The sequence below is a fragment of the Boleophthalmus pectinirostris genome, unplaced genomic scaffold (genome assembly GCF_026225935.1).
Source record: "Boleophthalmus pectinirostris isolate CB_2022bp ecotype Guang Dong unplaced genomic scaffold, ASM2622593v1 HiC_scaffold_9, whole genome shotgun sequence".
Lineage (NCBI taxonomy): Eukaryota > Metazoa > Chordata > Actinopteri > Gobiiformes > Gobiidae > Boleophthalmus > Boleophthalmus pectinirostris.
In genome coordinates, this window is record NW_026571541.1 from 27,505,805 (window position 1) to 27,521,288 (window position 15,484).

General features: G+C 39.6%; 2 protein-coding genes across 8 annotated transcripts; one reads left to right on the forward strand and one right to left on the reverse strand.

Moving 5' to 3' along the window:
* Positions 1 to 1,269: 1,269 nt before the first annotated feature.
* On the reverse strand, positions 1,270 to 8,674 carry gmps (guanine monophosphate synthase). The gene is made up of 16 exons (XM_020937681.2): positions 8,396 to 8,674; positions 7,036 to 7,208; positions 6,847 to 6,961; positions 6,621 to 6,718; positions 6,361 to 6,464; positions 6,085 to 6,278; positions 5,843 to 6,008; positions 5,617 to 5,768; positions 5,359 to 5,532; positions 5,140 to 5,245; positions 4,888 to 5,003; positions 4,625 to 4,750; positions 3,559 to 3,674; positions 3,352 to 3,482; positions 3,010 to 3,182; positions 1,270 to 2,934 (listed from the first exon to the last, which is right to left on the reverse strand). Exons 1-16 carry the CDS (start codon positions 8,420 to 8,422, stop codon positions 2,833 to 2,835), a joined length of 2,073 nt encoding a protein of 690 aa, XP_020793340.1. The 5' UTR covers positions 8,423 to 8,674; the 3' UTR covers positions 1,270 to 2,832.
* A 1,378-nt stretch (positions 8,675 to 10,052) lies between these two features.
* slc33a1 (solute carrier family 33 member 1) lies at positions 10,053 to 15,463 on the forward strand. Of its 7 annotated transcripts, none has more exons than XM_020937662.2 (10): positions 10,053 to 10,469; positions 10,583 to 10,723; positions 11,132 to 11,592; positions 11,670 to 11,823; positions 11,914 to 12,109; positions 13,213 to 13,412; positions 13,489 to 13,673; positions 13,750 to 13,867; positions 14,364 to 14,579; positions 14,663 to 15,463. In XM_020937662.2, the coding sequence occupies exons 2-10, from the start codon at positions 10,685 to 10,687 to the stop codon at positions 14,822 to 14,824; spliced, it is 1,731 nt and encodes a 576-aa protein (XP_020793321.1). In that variant the 5' UTR covers positions 10,053 to 10,469; positions 10,583 to 10,684; the 3' UTR covers positions 14,825 to 15,463. The 7 variants fall into 7 exon arrangements, with proteins under 7 accessions (XP_020793321.1, XP_055022636.1, XP_020793322.1 ...); XM_055166661.1 differs by having other exon boundaries at positions 10,619 to 10,723; XM_020937663.2 differs by having other exon boundaries at positions 10,639 to 10,723.
* The last annotated feature ends 21 nt before the right edge of the window (positions 15,464 to 15,484 follow it).

Genomic DNA, 15,484 nt, shown 5'->3' on the forward strand with positions numbered 1-15,484 from the left:
TGTTGTTGTTGTTGTGGTTATTTTAATTTCTATTATGATTTCACTTATGTTATATGTTCCGTTGTATAAGAATGTAAATCTTAACTTGTCCAAGCCTACCACTTTATGACATCATAAGGTGGAACAAAGCATTTTGAGCTTTGGAGATCTAGACAAACTAATAATAACAGCTTACGCAAACATGTGTGAATGAAACAAAACACAACTCCAGGTTTGTTTTTGATGAGATAACAACAAGATCCCAAAATGATTAAAAGCTCACGAGTTAATTTTGCATATAGGACCTTCAAAACCACATTATGTAACCTTTTTTTTCCATTTTGGTTGTATTTATTGTACAGACAAAAGCAGAAAAACATGTGTCCTTAATGTGAGACAGCTTACATTTCCATAAACCTCTCGGGGGAGGGTCTTCTTCTGCTTATAGCCAAAGGAACAACATTTTTAAGGAAACAATCACAGTATATTTAAAATTCTAGCTCCATGAAGAATGTTCCAAAGTATGGTTTTAACCTTTTTCCATAACATCCTGCAGAATGTCACACACTGTACCTTCTAAGAAATCTGTGTCAAAATCATACATTTCATTATATTTTACATTTGATCTATTTTTCCCGTGTACGTTTATTGAGGTGCCACAGGCTATAGATGCTAATTGGCAGTTGCGTGTGTTGACTTGCACAGCCTTGACACAACATAGTGGCATTGCTACTGTTCCAAAAAGGCTGAGATCCCATGGGTGCGGGTCTGTAGCTTGTTGATGGGCGACTCAACTTGTCTCGTCATGTTTGATAGACCCCTGGGAGACGAATGTAAAGTACACCTGAGCCTCTCTTTAGCACAATTTATTATTATGTAAGATTAAAGTTAAGAGCTACAGTAATGCATTCACCTGCTGCTGAAGAAGCAATAGTAAAGTTAGTTTGTACTGAAATGCATTTTACAAATCCAACTGCAGATTCTATAAAAGTAAAACTTTTAAAGACAACATAACACTTTCACTCAAATAACATATGTAACTTTGGGACTTGATTTTCTCTTCTTTTCCAACAGCCTTCAGTCTGTGACACCTGCTCAAACATGCTTTGCTTCAGTTCTTCTCTATTTTTTGAGGTAAATGCATTTCTTCTATTAAGTCCATTGATAAAGGTAATCATATCTATATTGTCATAAAATAATGTGTATTTGGGTAAATCTAAAATAGTATACAAGCTATATTTGAATAACTTATTTTGATATTTAAAAATGTATGCAATAAAATGCCAATGATACGTTTCAACATGGAGATCTTTATTAAAGCTCGGTTTTTTATTGTACAAATGTCACTGTAGTTGAAACTGCATGCAGTGGCTTGGTTTGAGGCACGTTACTAAAGAGAACAAATTTGAAAAAACACATTAATTGCATAACTTAATCTTATCAATATTGCAGTTAAATTACTACAAAAAATGTAGGTAATTGACAAGCCAATGAGTTCAATGAAGATCGCAGAATACACAAATAAGGCTGAACAAAAGGAAAACACTATAAATAGCAGTTAAGACATGTCAGAAAGTAATTCTTTTTGAATTTACCAGTATCTCTATTAAAAGGTATGTATATAATATGGGATGACAGGCACAAATCTATTGTGATGGAATGAGATAACATGTATAATTGTACAAGTATTTGAGCTCGGTAAAACCTGAGCACTCACAGAGGGCTGAAGGATGAGTGGTAGCCAAGATGTGCATTGTATCATCTACAACAGAAACATGGAGCTGTAATGCCTTTGAGAAACACAGTGAACTTGTGTTGAAGCAACAAACTGCCACGTCAACCTGACCACTACCCAAGACCATCTGAACAACTCTGTTAGGGACCTGGTTTTGAAGCAAAGGGTTAAATGGTGTGCAAAAGTCCCTCTGCACTGAAAAGAGCAGCCAACAAAAAGACTTATCTTCCACACAATGCTGTTAAAGAATTGAAATGTAATTATTTGTCATTGTTATGTCCTCGTGAAAGATTGCAGCATAAAGAGAAAGATGTTGGGAGAACCTCTGGGAAAGTTAGACCACAGAATTCATAAAGAAAATATGAGTAGGCACGTCTAAAATGGAGCCATCATATTGACTTTTGGTGATATGCACCTGGGCCTCACGTGACTGCAGGCCAATCTTCACCACTGTTCAGTTCAAGTTGGCGAGGAGTACACAGAGTTCAGTAACGTATAACATATTCTGTTGGCAAAAATTAGCCTCATGAAAATTGGTCGCATGGGTTTTCTGTGCAGGTTACTTACTCTGGACAGAAAATATACAGGCAGAAAGGGATCGTCTCAGGCTGAGAACATTGTCATATACTCCCAAAACAAAAAAAAACAAAGAATGACACCTTGCTGTTGTTCCATTTTAAAAATCATTAAACTGTATATAACTAGCTTTTATATATCACACATCTCACAATCTGAGGCACAACATCAAAGTCCACTCTCAGGAACCTCCACAGTCACAGCATGAGTTGCTTGCTTTTTCATTAAATTACCATAAAAGAAGCAGCAGTTTCAGAGAAATTCTTCATTGTCATACATTAACCAAAATGACAACTATCGATTACTAACATTAGTCAATTCTTATTGGCAAAACATTAAGACCCAAAAGATGTGATGTGAGTGGAGTAGACACGTCTTTGTCACAGTACAGTCTGCCTTCCATGGGAATGTGTTGGAGTGGACAGAGGAAGGACAGGAGAGAAGGGCGAGCCCTCTCTGAGATCAGCTGAGTGTTTGTGCGTTGTGTGTGTGTAGTTGTGTATAGTTGTGTGTAGGTGTGTGTCCTCCCGTCAACATACACACTATTCCCACTCTGTAGTGCCAGGAGGTTTGGAGGTCAGGTCATACATCACTCTGGAGATGCCTGGGATCTTTTTGATTTCATTCACCATTTTCAAAACCACCTGAAAAAAATGAAGACACATGAAATAATAGACCACAATAACAAACACTGTATCTGTTGTGCATTCGCATGGTACCTCCTCTGGGATATGGCTGCCTGGCATGGCAGGGATTCCTGTCATGAAGTCGCTGGTGATAAAAGTGCGAACCACCACAGAGCGCCGGCACGAGGGCTGCTTCTGCAGCGGGTCACGGTCAAAGTGCAGCGGGACCAAGATCACCGGCATCTGGCTGATTTTACTGGAGTAACCTGGAAAAGGGAAAAACTAGGGAATGACTACTGTTTTTATTTATTCAAAGTTTTATTTATTTTAACATAATTATGTAAGTTTTATGAAATATCTTGTGCAGCACTTTGGGCCAGTGATGGCTGTTTGCAATTTCGCTTTATAAATAAACTTGACTTTGACCACACTTACCAGACTCTCTGAGGATAGAGTGAGCTACAAAGTCAGCCTGTCTGAGCGTGCTCAAAACGCCTGTGGTCAGGAAGGTGGGAGTAATGTCTGTTGGAGGCTCCTTTACAGGGGACCCAAAAATATACACCACTCTGGACAGAAAAGACAAAGTGTACCATGGGCTATCTTCTCACCAACAGTTAAAGGAAACTTGAACGACATCTATACCTGTTGATGCTATGGCACATGCGCGGGATCAGTCTGGCCAAGAACATGAGAGATTCCCAGTGTGGGGATTCTTTACTTGTGACGCCACATACATAACTGTACGATCTGCAGTCGCCCTGGATGAGGAACAAGTCATAGGTTAGAATCTTTTTCAAGTACCGGAGCAGGTTTAACTTTCAAGCTCTGCTTTGCCTTTCACAGCTTCAGTCTCAGAAGATATTTTCTGTCGACTGCCTGACTCACAATTTGAGGTTAAGACCAAATTTAAACGTCTGGAAAAGACAGGAAGCAACGGGACACACCCACTGTACACTCACTCTCAGGCACCAGTTTTTGGGTGAGAATAATAAGTGAGCATACTATTGTGACTTCAGCTCCAACAGCTATTCATTCAGGCTCAAGAGAAAGCAAGAGTTACATTGACATGCTTGAATTTGTGGGTGGAGTTTGTTGTTGTAGTTTGTGGTTAACCACAATAGCAATTTCACCAGAGAAGACGAAAACACTGGTCTGTACTATTTTAAACCCACACTCTTAAAAGGGCCAAATTTATGTGATTTTCTGATCTACATTATAATCCAAAACATATTTGAAGTTTTGTTTTGTTTCATTTACACATTTAACACACAAATCCTGCATATTTAGGCCAAGTCCTTCTCTTAAAAAAACTGATGTCAGGTGGTAATACAGGAAAAGCTCCACTGAGATTTTAAACACCATACACTTTCACTAGAATAATTTTGATAATTTTAGTCCTGGAATTTCCCATCTCTATCGAAGGTAAAAAGGTAAAGGTAGTCATTAACTTGAAAGCTACCGCTTCATAACATCACAAGGTGGAACAGAGGATTTTGAGCTTTGGAGATGGAGGATAACTCAAACATGTGTGAATGAAACAAAACAACAACTCAACGTATTTTTTAATGAAGTAACAACATTCTAACATGGCTAAAAGCTCACAGCAGTCAATTTAGCATAATATACCTTTAAAGTAAGTCAGAATTTGGAAGTGAACAAATCTTGTTATTTTACGGCACGCATTTAGCAGGTAAAAAGCAAACATTACCTGGACACCAACAGTTTTGATGGGCAAAAGGAAGGCATTGAGTGAATGAAGGCTGGTGATCTGCATTAGTTTCTCCTCTTCTTCATCTGATATGCACGACTTAACTCTCTGAAGCAAGGCATGAGGCTAGAGCAGACAGACAAGGATTTTAATATGTACACCCTGGACAATGGCTATTAAAATATATCCATATTGTAAGAAAAACAGTTTAGAAAAAAACTGGCAGCAATTTTTTTGTGATATAACACTGTAGAAATACTTACCTTTTTGACACTGGCAGAGAAGTCTGTGATAATTTTGAGAATATTGTTTGTCTCTGCAAAGTCTTTACAGATGTAAGGCTCCTCTGCGCAGATCACTCGTATTGACAATCCAGGACCTGTAGACAGGACAAATTCAACGACAGCCAAAACAGCCAGTGGAGGTGCCAACATGTCAGCTGCTTAAACAGTAGCAGGCAATGTTCACAATTCACACGGTTGCGTTACACAGCACAGGTGTATATGACTGCTTACCAGGGAAAGGGTGGCGTGAGACTATTTCCTCTGGCAGGCCAAGCTCTCTTCCCAAAGCTCTGACCTCATCTTTGTGGAAATCTTTAAGTGGTTCAATTACTTTTCCCTGATCATAAAATAAACAAAGAACAAAAACTGAACAGATCTGCCAGCTGAGTTCTGAAGTATTATAAAAAATGACCATTTCAAATATCAAGTTGTGATGCAGGGTTGCCTTACCTCATCTCTGAGTTTTCTGACTAGCTCTGTGTCATTGTGGTGTGTTTTGATGACTTCTGCCTTGCCACTGGCCAGATGAGACGCACTCTCAATCAGGTCAGGTCTTAAAGTGCCCTGAGCCAGGAAGACCTCATCTGGCTTCAAATTCATCTCACCTATAACCTCATTTGCCACCTACAGATTAAAAAAAAAATTATGAAATGAGTAATAAAATAATATGAGTTTTATTTAAAAACAATACGTTTGCCAATGCAATACCTTTACAAATGTATCTCCTATGATTTTTCTTTTCTCCTCTGGGTTCGTGGTCATATTTAATGTCTTGCTTATCCTCTTCCTTGGCGTTCTGTCCTCTTCTGAGATTGGAAGGGTGGTTGTTCCATTGTAGAAGGTATGTGCTGCATTCACCACTGCAAAACAGTCACAATTATAATCATTGTAAATTCCACATTTCATCCCATTATCATCCCTTTCAATTCATTACCTCTGAGTTTAATTCCAAGTTTTGTAAGGGCCTCTTCCACACTTTGACTTTCTCTCTTTCTCATAAAACCATTGTCAATGTGAACAGCTATAACCTGTTCTTGGTCCAGGGCTTTGTTTAAAAGGGCTGTGCACACTGTAGAGTCAACCCCTCCACTGAGAAGCACCTGGAGATAAAAGCAAACAAAACTTAACTTAATAGGCATCATTAAACCCAACTCAAAGTCAACAGTAATTACTTACCAGAACTTTTGATGTGCCCACTTTTTCCCTGATCTCATTGATGCAGTCCTGCTGACGGTTTAACACTGTAAAGTTATTTGTGCATCCTGCAATGTCAAACAGGAAGTTTCTCAACATAACCATGCCTTGCTCTGTCAAATCTACTTCTGGATGAAACTGTGTCCCATAAAGTTTCTTCTGTTCGTTAGCAATACCTGAGAGGAAGAGCAGGATGGATCCAAAATTATGACAGATTAAAGAGGAAAACATTATGCATATAAATGTTCTTTGTCGCACCAGCAATTATGTTTCCAGACTGGGCGACCACTTTGAAGCCATCTGCCACTTTATCCACACTGTCCCCATGTGTGAGGAGAACAAGTTCCTCCTTCTTAAGGCCTCTGATGGACAAATACACGTGTTCAGAAAATATCCAGTGAAAAGTGATAATGACTACCATAAAACACCTATATATATTTTTAAATGGGACATAATTATATTTTTATGTTATTTTATGTGAAGAACGCAAAAGAAACATGTGACACTCGCAATATTACCTAAAAAGAGAGCAGGTATTATCCAAGCCAATACTGAACACGCCATCCTCGCGCACACTTTTTTTATGTACTGAGCCACCAAAGACTTTATTCAGCATCTGTAATAATAAAACACATACATGCAGTGAAAAGGTAATCTAGATATGAGGGAAAGTTATTTTACATCTATCCAACAGACGTTAATTGACAAACGGTAACAAAGACAGAAAGAATCATTTGAATGTACCTGCATCCCATAACAAATTCCTAAGACAGGCTTTCCGATGGTGAATATGGCAGGATCAAACCAGGGGGCATCTTCTGCATAAACAGAGGCTGGGCCTCCTGATATTATAATAGCTCTAGAAGGGAAAAGACAGAAATTCTAAAATTCAGCACAAGATCAAGATAATAAACATGTAAAGATATTCATCACCTATAGCCTTGCTCTCGCAGGGCAAAGGCTGGAGTCTCTAAGGGGAGGATCTCTGAGCGCACACACAGCTCTCGCACCCTTCGGTCAATGACTTTTCCATACTGGGCCCCTGCATCCAGGATCGCAACTGCCCCCTCATACGACCCATTCTGCTCTGCAGGGCTGATCTCCAGCTGTAGAAAAATAAGCCAGTATCAGTCAGTAGTGTGTTCCATTAACCATGTGATGCAGTCTTTACAATCATGCAACCCGAAAACTAGAGTGAAAATTAGGCAATAACGCTAACACAATTATAGTCATGTGAGCATCACTGCAAATCGTGCAGTCACTAAGTAAATTCACATGAACCCCACAGGTTTCAATCAAAGCTAATCAAATCTAAACGCGCGCGGACATAACTTTAACAACTTAAATATTGGTTTGAAAGTTGCAGAGAAAAAAAACAATGATTAAGCTGTGAATTGGTTGTAAAAGTGGAAACAAGAGCCCACGTGGATAGTGCATGGAAAACTTCCGCCGTGAAACTTCTCCTGAAAACACCTGGACAGAGCCAGGCATCTGTCCTAATTCTGTAACAAAATCAGTCTACAGGAGGGAATAACCCCGCGGATCCTACACTGAACATTAAAACTACGAAAGAAACAAACACTACGAAGAAGAGGTTAGAAATGTCTCTCATGTCAGCGGGTTTGATGGATTAACAGTGATATATACTCACATTCATCAACTCAAATAAAAGTGACATTGGCGCGAGTCAAGTGTCCGTTACACACCCCATAGTTTATCACATCACACGCCTGCTTTTTTATTTCACTTTAGATCAGTGTTACAGGCATTGCTGCGGGTCTTTTTTTTAGTTTTGACAGCCCGGTCAAATCTAGCTAGCGTTACGCATTTAAAGCAGCGCATTAGCATGCTAGCTCAGAGGTAAACAGCAGGGATGAGTAGTACGCAGCGCTAGCCTGTTAGCACCACGTATGTAGCCGAGCTAAGCTAAACCCACGCGGTGGGGTAAAGGGGAAAGGGTGGTATTGCCAGTCCCCGTGAGATGAACACAACCGAGTGGACTAAGACCAACGGACAACACTGTTCTGTTCACTTTAACATAACTAAAATACCAGCAGATTTTAGTGTCTTTATGCAAACAGCATGTTAATGTGGCGGTAAGACTGCAACAGGCTTACTACGCCGCGCTCATTCCCTCGGCAGCCTGAGCCTCTTCATGCAACACAACTTTCTCCAGAGATACACAGAGGCCATCCTTTACCCGGGGATGCCAGCTATATCCGGGCTTTGGACATAATGTCAGCCAGCTGACGGCAGTAGGGCTGTGTCTGTGAGTACGCCTTTCTACACTGACCTTGCTGTCTCCGTTGCACAGAGCCATGGAGGACTGACGTGTTGTGGAATGAGCTCTCCGTGCGCCTCGCTCGGAGTCCCGGAGAGAGAGCTGAGATGGTCCGCTTGTGGCTCAGCACGCCGACTACTGTTGCGAAAGAGCAGCGGTGCAGTGTGGACACTGAGTGGACAGGCAGGCGAGGGCTCAAGCCTCTTCTTTGAGCTTCAGTTGGCGAAGTACTCTCACTTGTTTGGAGAAAAAAAAACTTTGACTCCGAACATGTGCATAAATGTGACTGTGTTTAGGGGGTGGAGCACAAAATCACAAAATTGGTGTGAAGAGGACGGCTCCTCCTGCTGCAGGGCTCCTCAGTTTGGGAGTAGTGGAGAACATCTTATACTACTCATAGACCGTATTTTTTATACAATCTATGATACTACCTGACACAGTTTAAGAAATTAAAGTAGTTTATAGTCATACTTTCAATTGGATTCTAAAAATAATATGAAATACATCAGCTCACAGTCATGCTATTTTAGTATACCCAGTTAAATTATGATCCATATTTACAAATGGCCTACAAGCTTTAGTTTTGAATTACAGCTACATTAAAAGCACATTACTTAAAGCAGTTTTAGGTCTTTAGAATGCCATCGAGGCATTTTAACCTATAAATGCGTTCTACATATAAGAACCTCAAATTATTAGACCTTTTTCTTTACTTTTTTCTTATTTATTACAATATTTAGGAGTATTCACTTGGTGTATCCTATGGTACTATTGCATAAGCCCAGTACAATACTCTGAGTGTGCAGACTCAGGCAACAGGTATGTGACACAATACTGTGTTCTTTAACACACTACTGATTGGTCTTACAAACAGTTAAGCAAAGAAACTGCCAGCTTTAAACATTTTTACTCATTTTCTTTTAACAAACTTTTATTACCTATGATTTCCTATTTTTAATGAGTGCGCTCTTCTTGGAAAGCCAAGAAAGAGGAAACCCAAAGAAAAAGAAAAAGGAATCTAACAGGTATGCTCCAGAATTCACAGCATTCACAACTGTTATATAATTTTCTTACTAAAAGGGAGGCTCGTATGGCAAAGTGTACATTCTCAGGAATATATATACATTTATTAAGAAAGAAAGAAAAAGGAAAAAAAGAAGACATTTAGAAAATCTTTCCAAACCTTTTATAACCTACATAATTGTAGGGGACTCACGTTCACATGCTCTTATTGAGTGATGTTCACGTGCATAATTACCCAAATTGGGGTAAAATGTTCCAATTAGGCATGGAAGGATCATGTGAAGGGTAATTGTCGCCGAGCGCCCTCTCGTGGACATAATTTTCGCCTACTAATAATGAAAGGAAAACCTCGACAAAAAAAAAAAAAAAAAAAAAAAGGCGAATTGTTTCTCATAAAATGCCATATGTGTTTTTTATGTTAAAATAATGGAAGACATTATTTGACTGTCTCTCTATCCCGCGGTCACGTGGAATAAAGTAGTTTCACATGCAGCCAAACACAAGGAAAAGCATGTGGTTATTCATTACCCCGTTCTCTAAAGTTGCATAAAGTGATTACATCTTTACTAGATGAACTATAGACACCGTTACCCTCTTGATACTTGGGGACAACTAGGACAAGTGGGTAACAGGGTCTGTAGTTCATTTTAAAAAGATGTAACCACTTTCATACTCCTAAATAATAAGACTGTTGTGACTTCTTGCCTCATACACTTGCCTACCCACGACCTCGTGACACTCCTACGTACAAGCGTCGTTTAGAGATACAGCGTTTTATTTCAGTCACAAACTCCAAATAATGCTAAATACTACGTGATTTTTTGCTAGATCATTTTGGAGTCTCTTCTTTAATCCATTAAGCCCATTACGCCTTTGTGAGTGATTTATTTAGATTATGTTGGCGAGTGTGCGGAACTTTTGTGAGCGTCGTTGCGACACGTCAGCTAGAAGCAGTCGGACCAATGTTAGCGCTGCACAGAAACACTTCCGGACTCTTCTGTGTTGATGGTGTTGATTCATGAAGTAACCTGATTTAAACCACACGTTTCTCGTTTTTTCTCGGGTTTGTTACCTTTTTTTATATATGTACCTTTAAACCATCGATCGATTGTACGCTGTTGTGGGAAATAAGCATGATTTTCATTTATAGATGAACTCACTTGTTTTCATTTATAGATGAACTCACTTGTGTTCATTTGGCATGTTGCTTAGTTTGCTATCACCATCACCAGGTATGCATGATATCATCTCGAGAGTTTACATGTGCATGTTTTCGTCATGTCTCGTGTTCGAAATGAAACCTTGGTGGAGATTGAGGTAAATTTAAATGATTATCCTGATTTCCGCATCTCTTATGAGTGCATCCATAGACATATAATTAGTCTGTGAGTGCACCTGCCTGTTGACACCTATTTGCATGTCACACTTTACTGCTTCTCTCATTTCAAAGCCACAGAGTCCCCTGGCATCTCAGGAAATACTTTATCTTGGGGAATGTTCCTCAGATATACATTGGATTAATATTAAATTATTATCGTCAAATTTAGTCTTTAAAAAAAACATATTAAATCCAGGATAATTTGTTAGTGTAGGCGAAACTAAAAGCCGCCAAATGATTTGTCAAAATGGCTTTGTGGACAAACTGTTGCTTCAGTATGAATATGAATTGAATATCATTATGTGAATAATAGTAATTATTATTTCATTTCCTCTTCTTGCCTCTAGAGTGGTGCAGGGCACATCAAGCCTGATGTCTGGTGCCCCAACATGGAGCACTCAGATCTTCTCACTCGCAAGAATGGACGGCAGAGGAAGATGGCTGGTTCATTTCTCTCTGAAAACATAAAGGACTCTGATAGAGTGGAGATGAGCTCCTCTGAATCTGAGATGGAGGGAGAATCAGATGGTCTGATTAAATCCTCGGACTCTGAAGGGTCTTTCAGGAGACGTGCCAGGCCACAACAAGGAGTTCGTGGAGAGATGGGAAATATTTTGTTACTTTTATTTCTTTATGTTCTGCAGGGGATTCCTTTAGGACTTGCTGGAAGCATTCCACTAATTCTACAGGGTAAAAATGCCAGTTATAAAGACCAAGCCTTTTTTAGTTTTGTTTTTTGGCCTTTCAGTCTAAAACTTTTTTGGGCACCTCTAGTAGATGCACTCTATTTTAAAAAGTTTGGTAGAAGGTAAATGCGTTTTACATTTATTCTCTTTTATTATTTATGGTAATTTTACAATTTTACAATTCTGCCTGTTACCACAGAAAGTCATGGCTGGTGCCCACACAATACCTTCTTGGTATCTTCATGATCTGGCTGTCATACACTGTTAATGAACTGCTGCATCGAGAGGGTGGACCTGATATTGTTACACTAACATCAGTGTTCTTCATGCTAGGTTTTTTGGCTGCCACACAGGTACTTCTGGAATGCAGAAAAAAAAACACAAAGATGAACTTTTATGTATAATCTCTTTTTTTTTTTTTTTTTTTTTTTTTCATTTTTAAGGATATAGCTGTTGATGGCTGGGCTCTGACAATGTTGTCTAGGGAAAATGTGGGCTATGCGTCCACCTGTAACTCTGTTGGCCAAACCGCAGGTTATTTCCTTGGTAATGTGCTCTTTTTGGCATTAGAGTCTGTTGACTTCTGCAACAAATACCTCAGGACAGAGCCTAAGGACACAGGCATTGTCACTTTATCAGGTATGTCACATTGATATATGTACTATACTAGTACTATATACCAGGGGTTCCCAAAAGTTTGGCAGCTGACGACCCGTGACCCCCGCTACACCCCCTTTTACCCCCAACACGCGCGCGCACACGCGCATGCCCTTCCCGGTATGACCGTATTGAACGCGCATCTCTGATTCCGGGTATTTTATTTTATACACTTTGGTGTGTTCATGTCTTTATAGTCTCAGGTGTTTATTAATGTGAAGCCAGACCTGGTCCGAGTGGTTAACCTAGTAATAACCTGTTTTTGTTTTAACGTTCTGTGCGGAGATTTAGAGTCAGAAAAAGAGCGCACATAGGGCTTGGCACCGAACAGTAGCGCAGGCGCTGACAATACGAAACTCTCCTACGAAACCTGTATAAACGGAGGGTACATACAAAACTCAGGTTTTAACGTAGTCGTACATGTGCCCAAACAAAATACAATGTCTCATCTTACCGGTAAAACAGGAGAGCTGAAAAAACCAGCGTACAGAGCTTATATCCACTCCAAAACACATCACGTCTCCAGAGCGTTGGTTTTACAGTGTCTCAAAGTCGAAGTGTTGTGAGTAATAATACGTCCACATCCAGTGACAGTCTGCAGTGTCCACGTAAACAGATAACATGAACCAATCTCCGCCAAAATCCTCCTCTTTCTCGGTCCTGGTGAAAGCCTAATTCCCAAATAAATGTGGAATATTCAGTGTGGACCGTGCGTCTATGTAAAGATCCAAAGTCGTTAGTAGAGTTCGCCATAATTCTTCTCTGGCTCAGGTAACCCGGGTATTAAAAGCGTAAAGTTGACAAAACAAAAAGCACGTGATATAAGATATATATTAGATTTAAAGTGTGTATATGAAGGAGGTGACAGTCGCTCGTGTAAGCCCACGGGAGGGTCAGCTGCGCGGCCCTGGTTCATTTGTTTTGAGTTATAACTGGACAGATGTCACACAGTCAGAGGCTAGCACATGTTTTAAAATATGAATTAACACCGTTATAGGAGAGTGAAAATCATCCCGGAACCACTGTACTATACGGTACTATAGTGAAACGTGCAAGAACAAGATACTAATGTTCTATGTTTGCAGATTTCCTGTTTTTCTGGGGTGTGATTTTCATGGTATCCACAACACTGGTGGCAATTTTTAAAAGAGAAAATAGACCCATCAGAGGGAAGAAAAGAGTGAAGGAGGAGACCGAGAGCGTCATGGAAACCTACAAGTTACTTTTCAACATCATTAAAATGCCTACTGTATTCACATTTTGCTTCATGCTTCTTACAGCCAAGGTACTTTCAAACTGACAAGCTATTCAATTTAAAATGTAGTGAACCTTCAATTTTAAATTTCTGCTATTTGTATCAGATGGGCTTCTCTGCAGCTGATGCAGTGACAGGTCTAAAACTTGTCGAAGAAGGAGTCCCTAAGGAGCAGTTGGCCTTGCTGGCTGTACCTTTGGTGCCCTTGCAGATTTTACTTCCAGTTATCATCAGTAAATACACTGCTGGGCCCCGGCCACTGGATATCTTTTACAAAGCATTTCCTTTTAGGTTTGTTTTAAAGTCACTATTATCTATAGATTTACTTAATGTTTCGTGCAGTGTTGAATAGTGTGGCGCCTTGCAGATTGCTGATTGGGTTGGAGTACGCTCTGCTAGTGTGGTGGACGCCAAATGTCAGACATGAAAATGGATTTCCGGTTTACTACTATGGTGTAATACTTCTTAGCTACGCCCTGCATCAGGTTTGTTATTTTCCTTTCTGAAATCTACATACTCTGATAAAATGATAAATCACATAGGATACACACTACACTTTATCCTCTCTATATAACTGACCATTCCTGCACCTGCATACGTAAATATTGTCTGGGAAATCCAGAAGAACTCTGCACATTTTATACAGATGGATATCAGTCTAGTCCCCAAGCTCTTTTGCGCATCAAGCCCAGTCCAACATGATCATGCAATCAGATTTGTCTTTTGTCAGTGACTCATGTAAAACAAAGGAATTCGATGGTCACATATAATTTACAAATAAAATCAACTTTCTTTCACTTCAGATTAACAGAAATCAGCGATATTTTCAGTTCTCTGTGATTTCCCTTTTGTTTTTTCTGATACGTATAAGTACAAGACATAATGCATAATGTAATATGAATTAAAGTTTCTTCATTTATATGGTTCACAATTGTGTTTTGTTTGTAATATTTTATTGTAATGTTTAAATAATTTCTCTAGGTGGCAGTGTACAGTATGTATGTAGCCTGCATGGCCTTCCACGCCAAAGTAAGTGATCCACTGATTGGTGGGACATACATGACTCTCTTGAACACAGTCACTAATCTGGGAGGCAACTGGCCTTCTACTGTGGCCCTGTGGCTGGTGGATCCACTCACCACCAAGGAATGCCAAGGGGCTCCTGGGCAGAGTTGTGCCTCATCAGAAGCTGCTGGGGTAAGTGAGAAGACCACTTTAAATATAATTTCTGAGTTGAGGTACTAAGCACAAATGATAACAATTGTATGTCCCATTCACAGCTGTGCGTAAAGGAGGGTGGAGTGTGTCTTACCACACTAGATGGATACTATGTGGAGTCTGCGGTGTGTGTTGTGATTGGTATAATCTGGTGGGTGTGGCTTGGAAAGAAAATGAGGCGCCTGCAGGATGAGAGTCCTGCTGCATGGAGATGTAGAGATTAAAGACTATTCCAATGTAAGGCTGTGTGAATATGCTGCACAGTTTTCAGCTTCCACCATGAAGAGAATAATGAATTTTGTCATTATTGTCACTACATACTTGAACTCGTTCCTCTAGCCTGATAAATTCTCCTCCAGCTGAGGCAGTCCTGACCAGATCTGGAATCTGGACACAGGTCCACACTCCTGGCAGGTTTCTCCAGCAGCACTGAAGTATGGGTCAAATGTAAAGGACACATATCCCTACAGGGACAATAAAGTGTACTTTATTTTTAAATTATGCATTTAATCATTCACCTGCATTGAAAATCACATGTTTAACTGTTACATCTTAATCACGGAGTGCATCCAGACAATGAAAACTGTACAGAATACATGCTTAATTATTTATTTTAACTAGTGATTCAATGCCAAAGGGAAATCATATATTTTGGGGGACATATTATGGTAATTTTAAGAAAGATTTGTCTCAGCTCTGGTACAATCTGGGCCTTTTTCAAACTTTGTGCCTTGGTTGCATTGAAAGGCCTTTCTGGTTTGACGCATTTTGTGGTAAAAATATTCCATATACAATTTTTGTTAAAATGTACTTTCTCATAAAAAAATGAAGTCATGCCATTAAAAGCCTTTCAAATTTTCAAAGTCGGCTGTTTTTTTATTTTA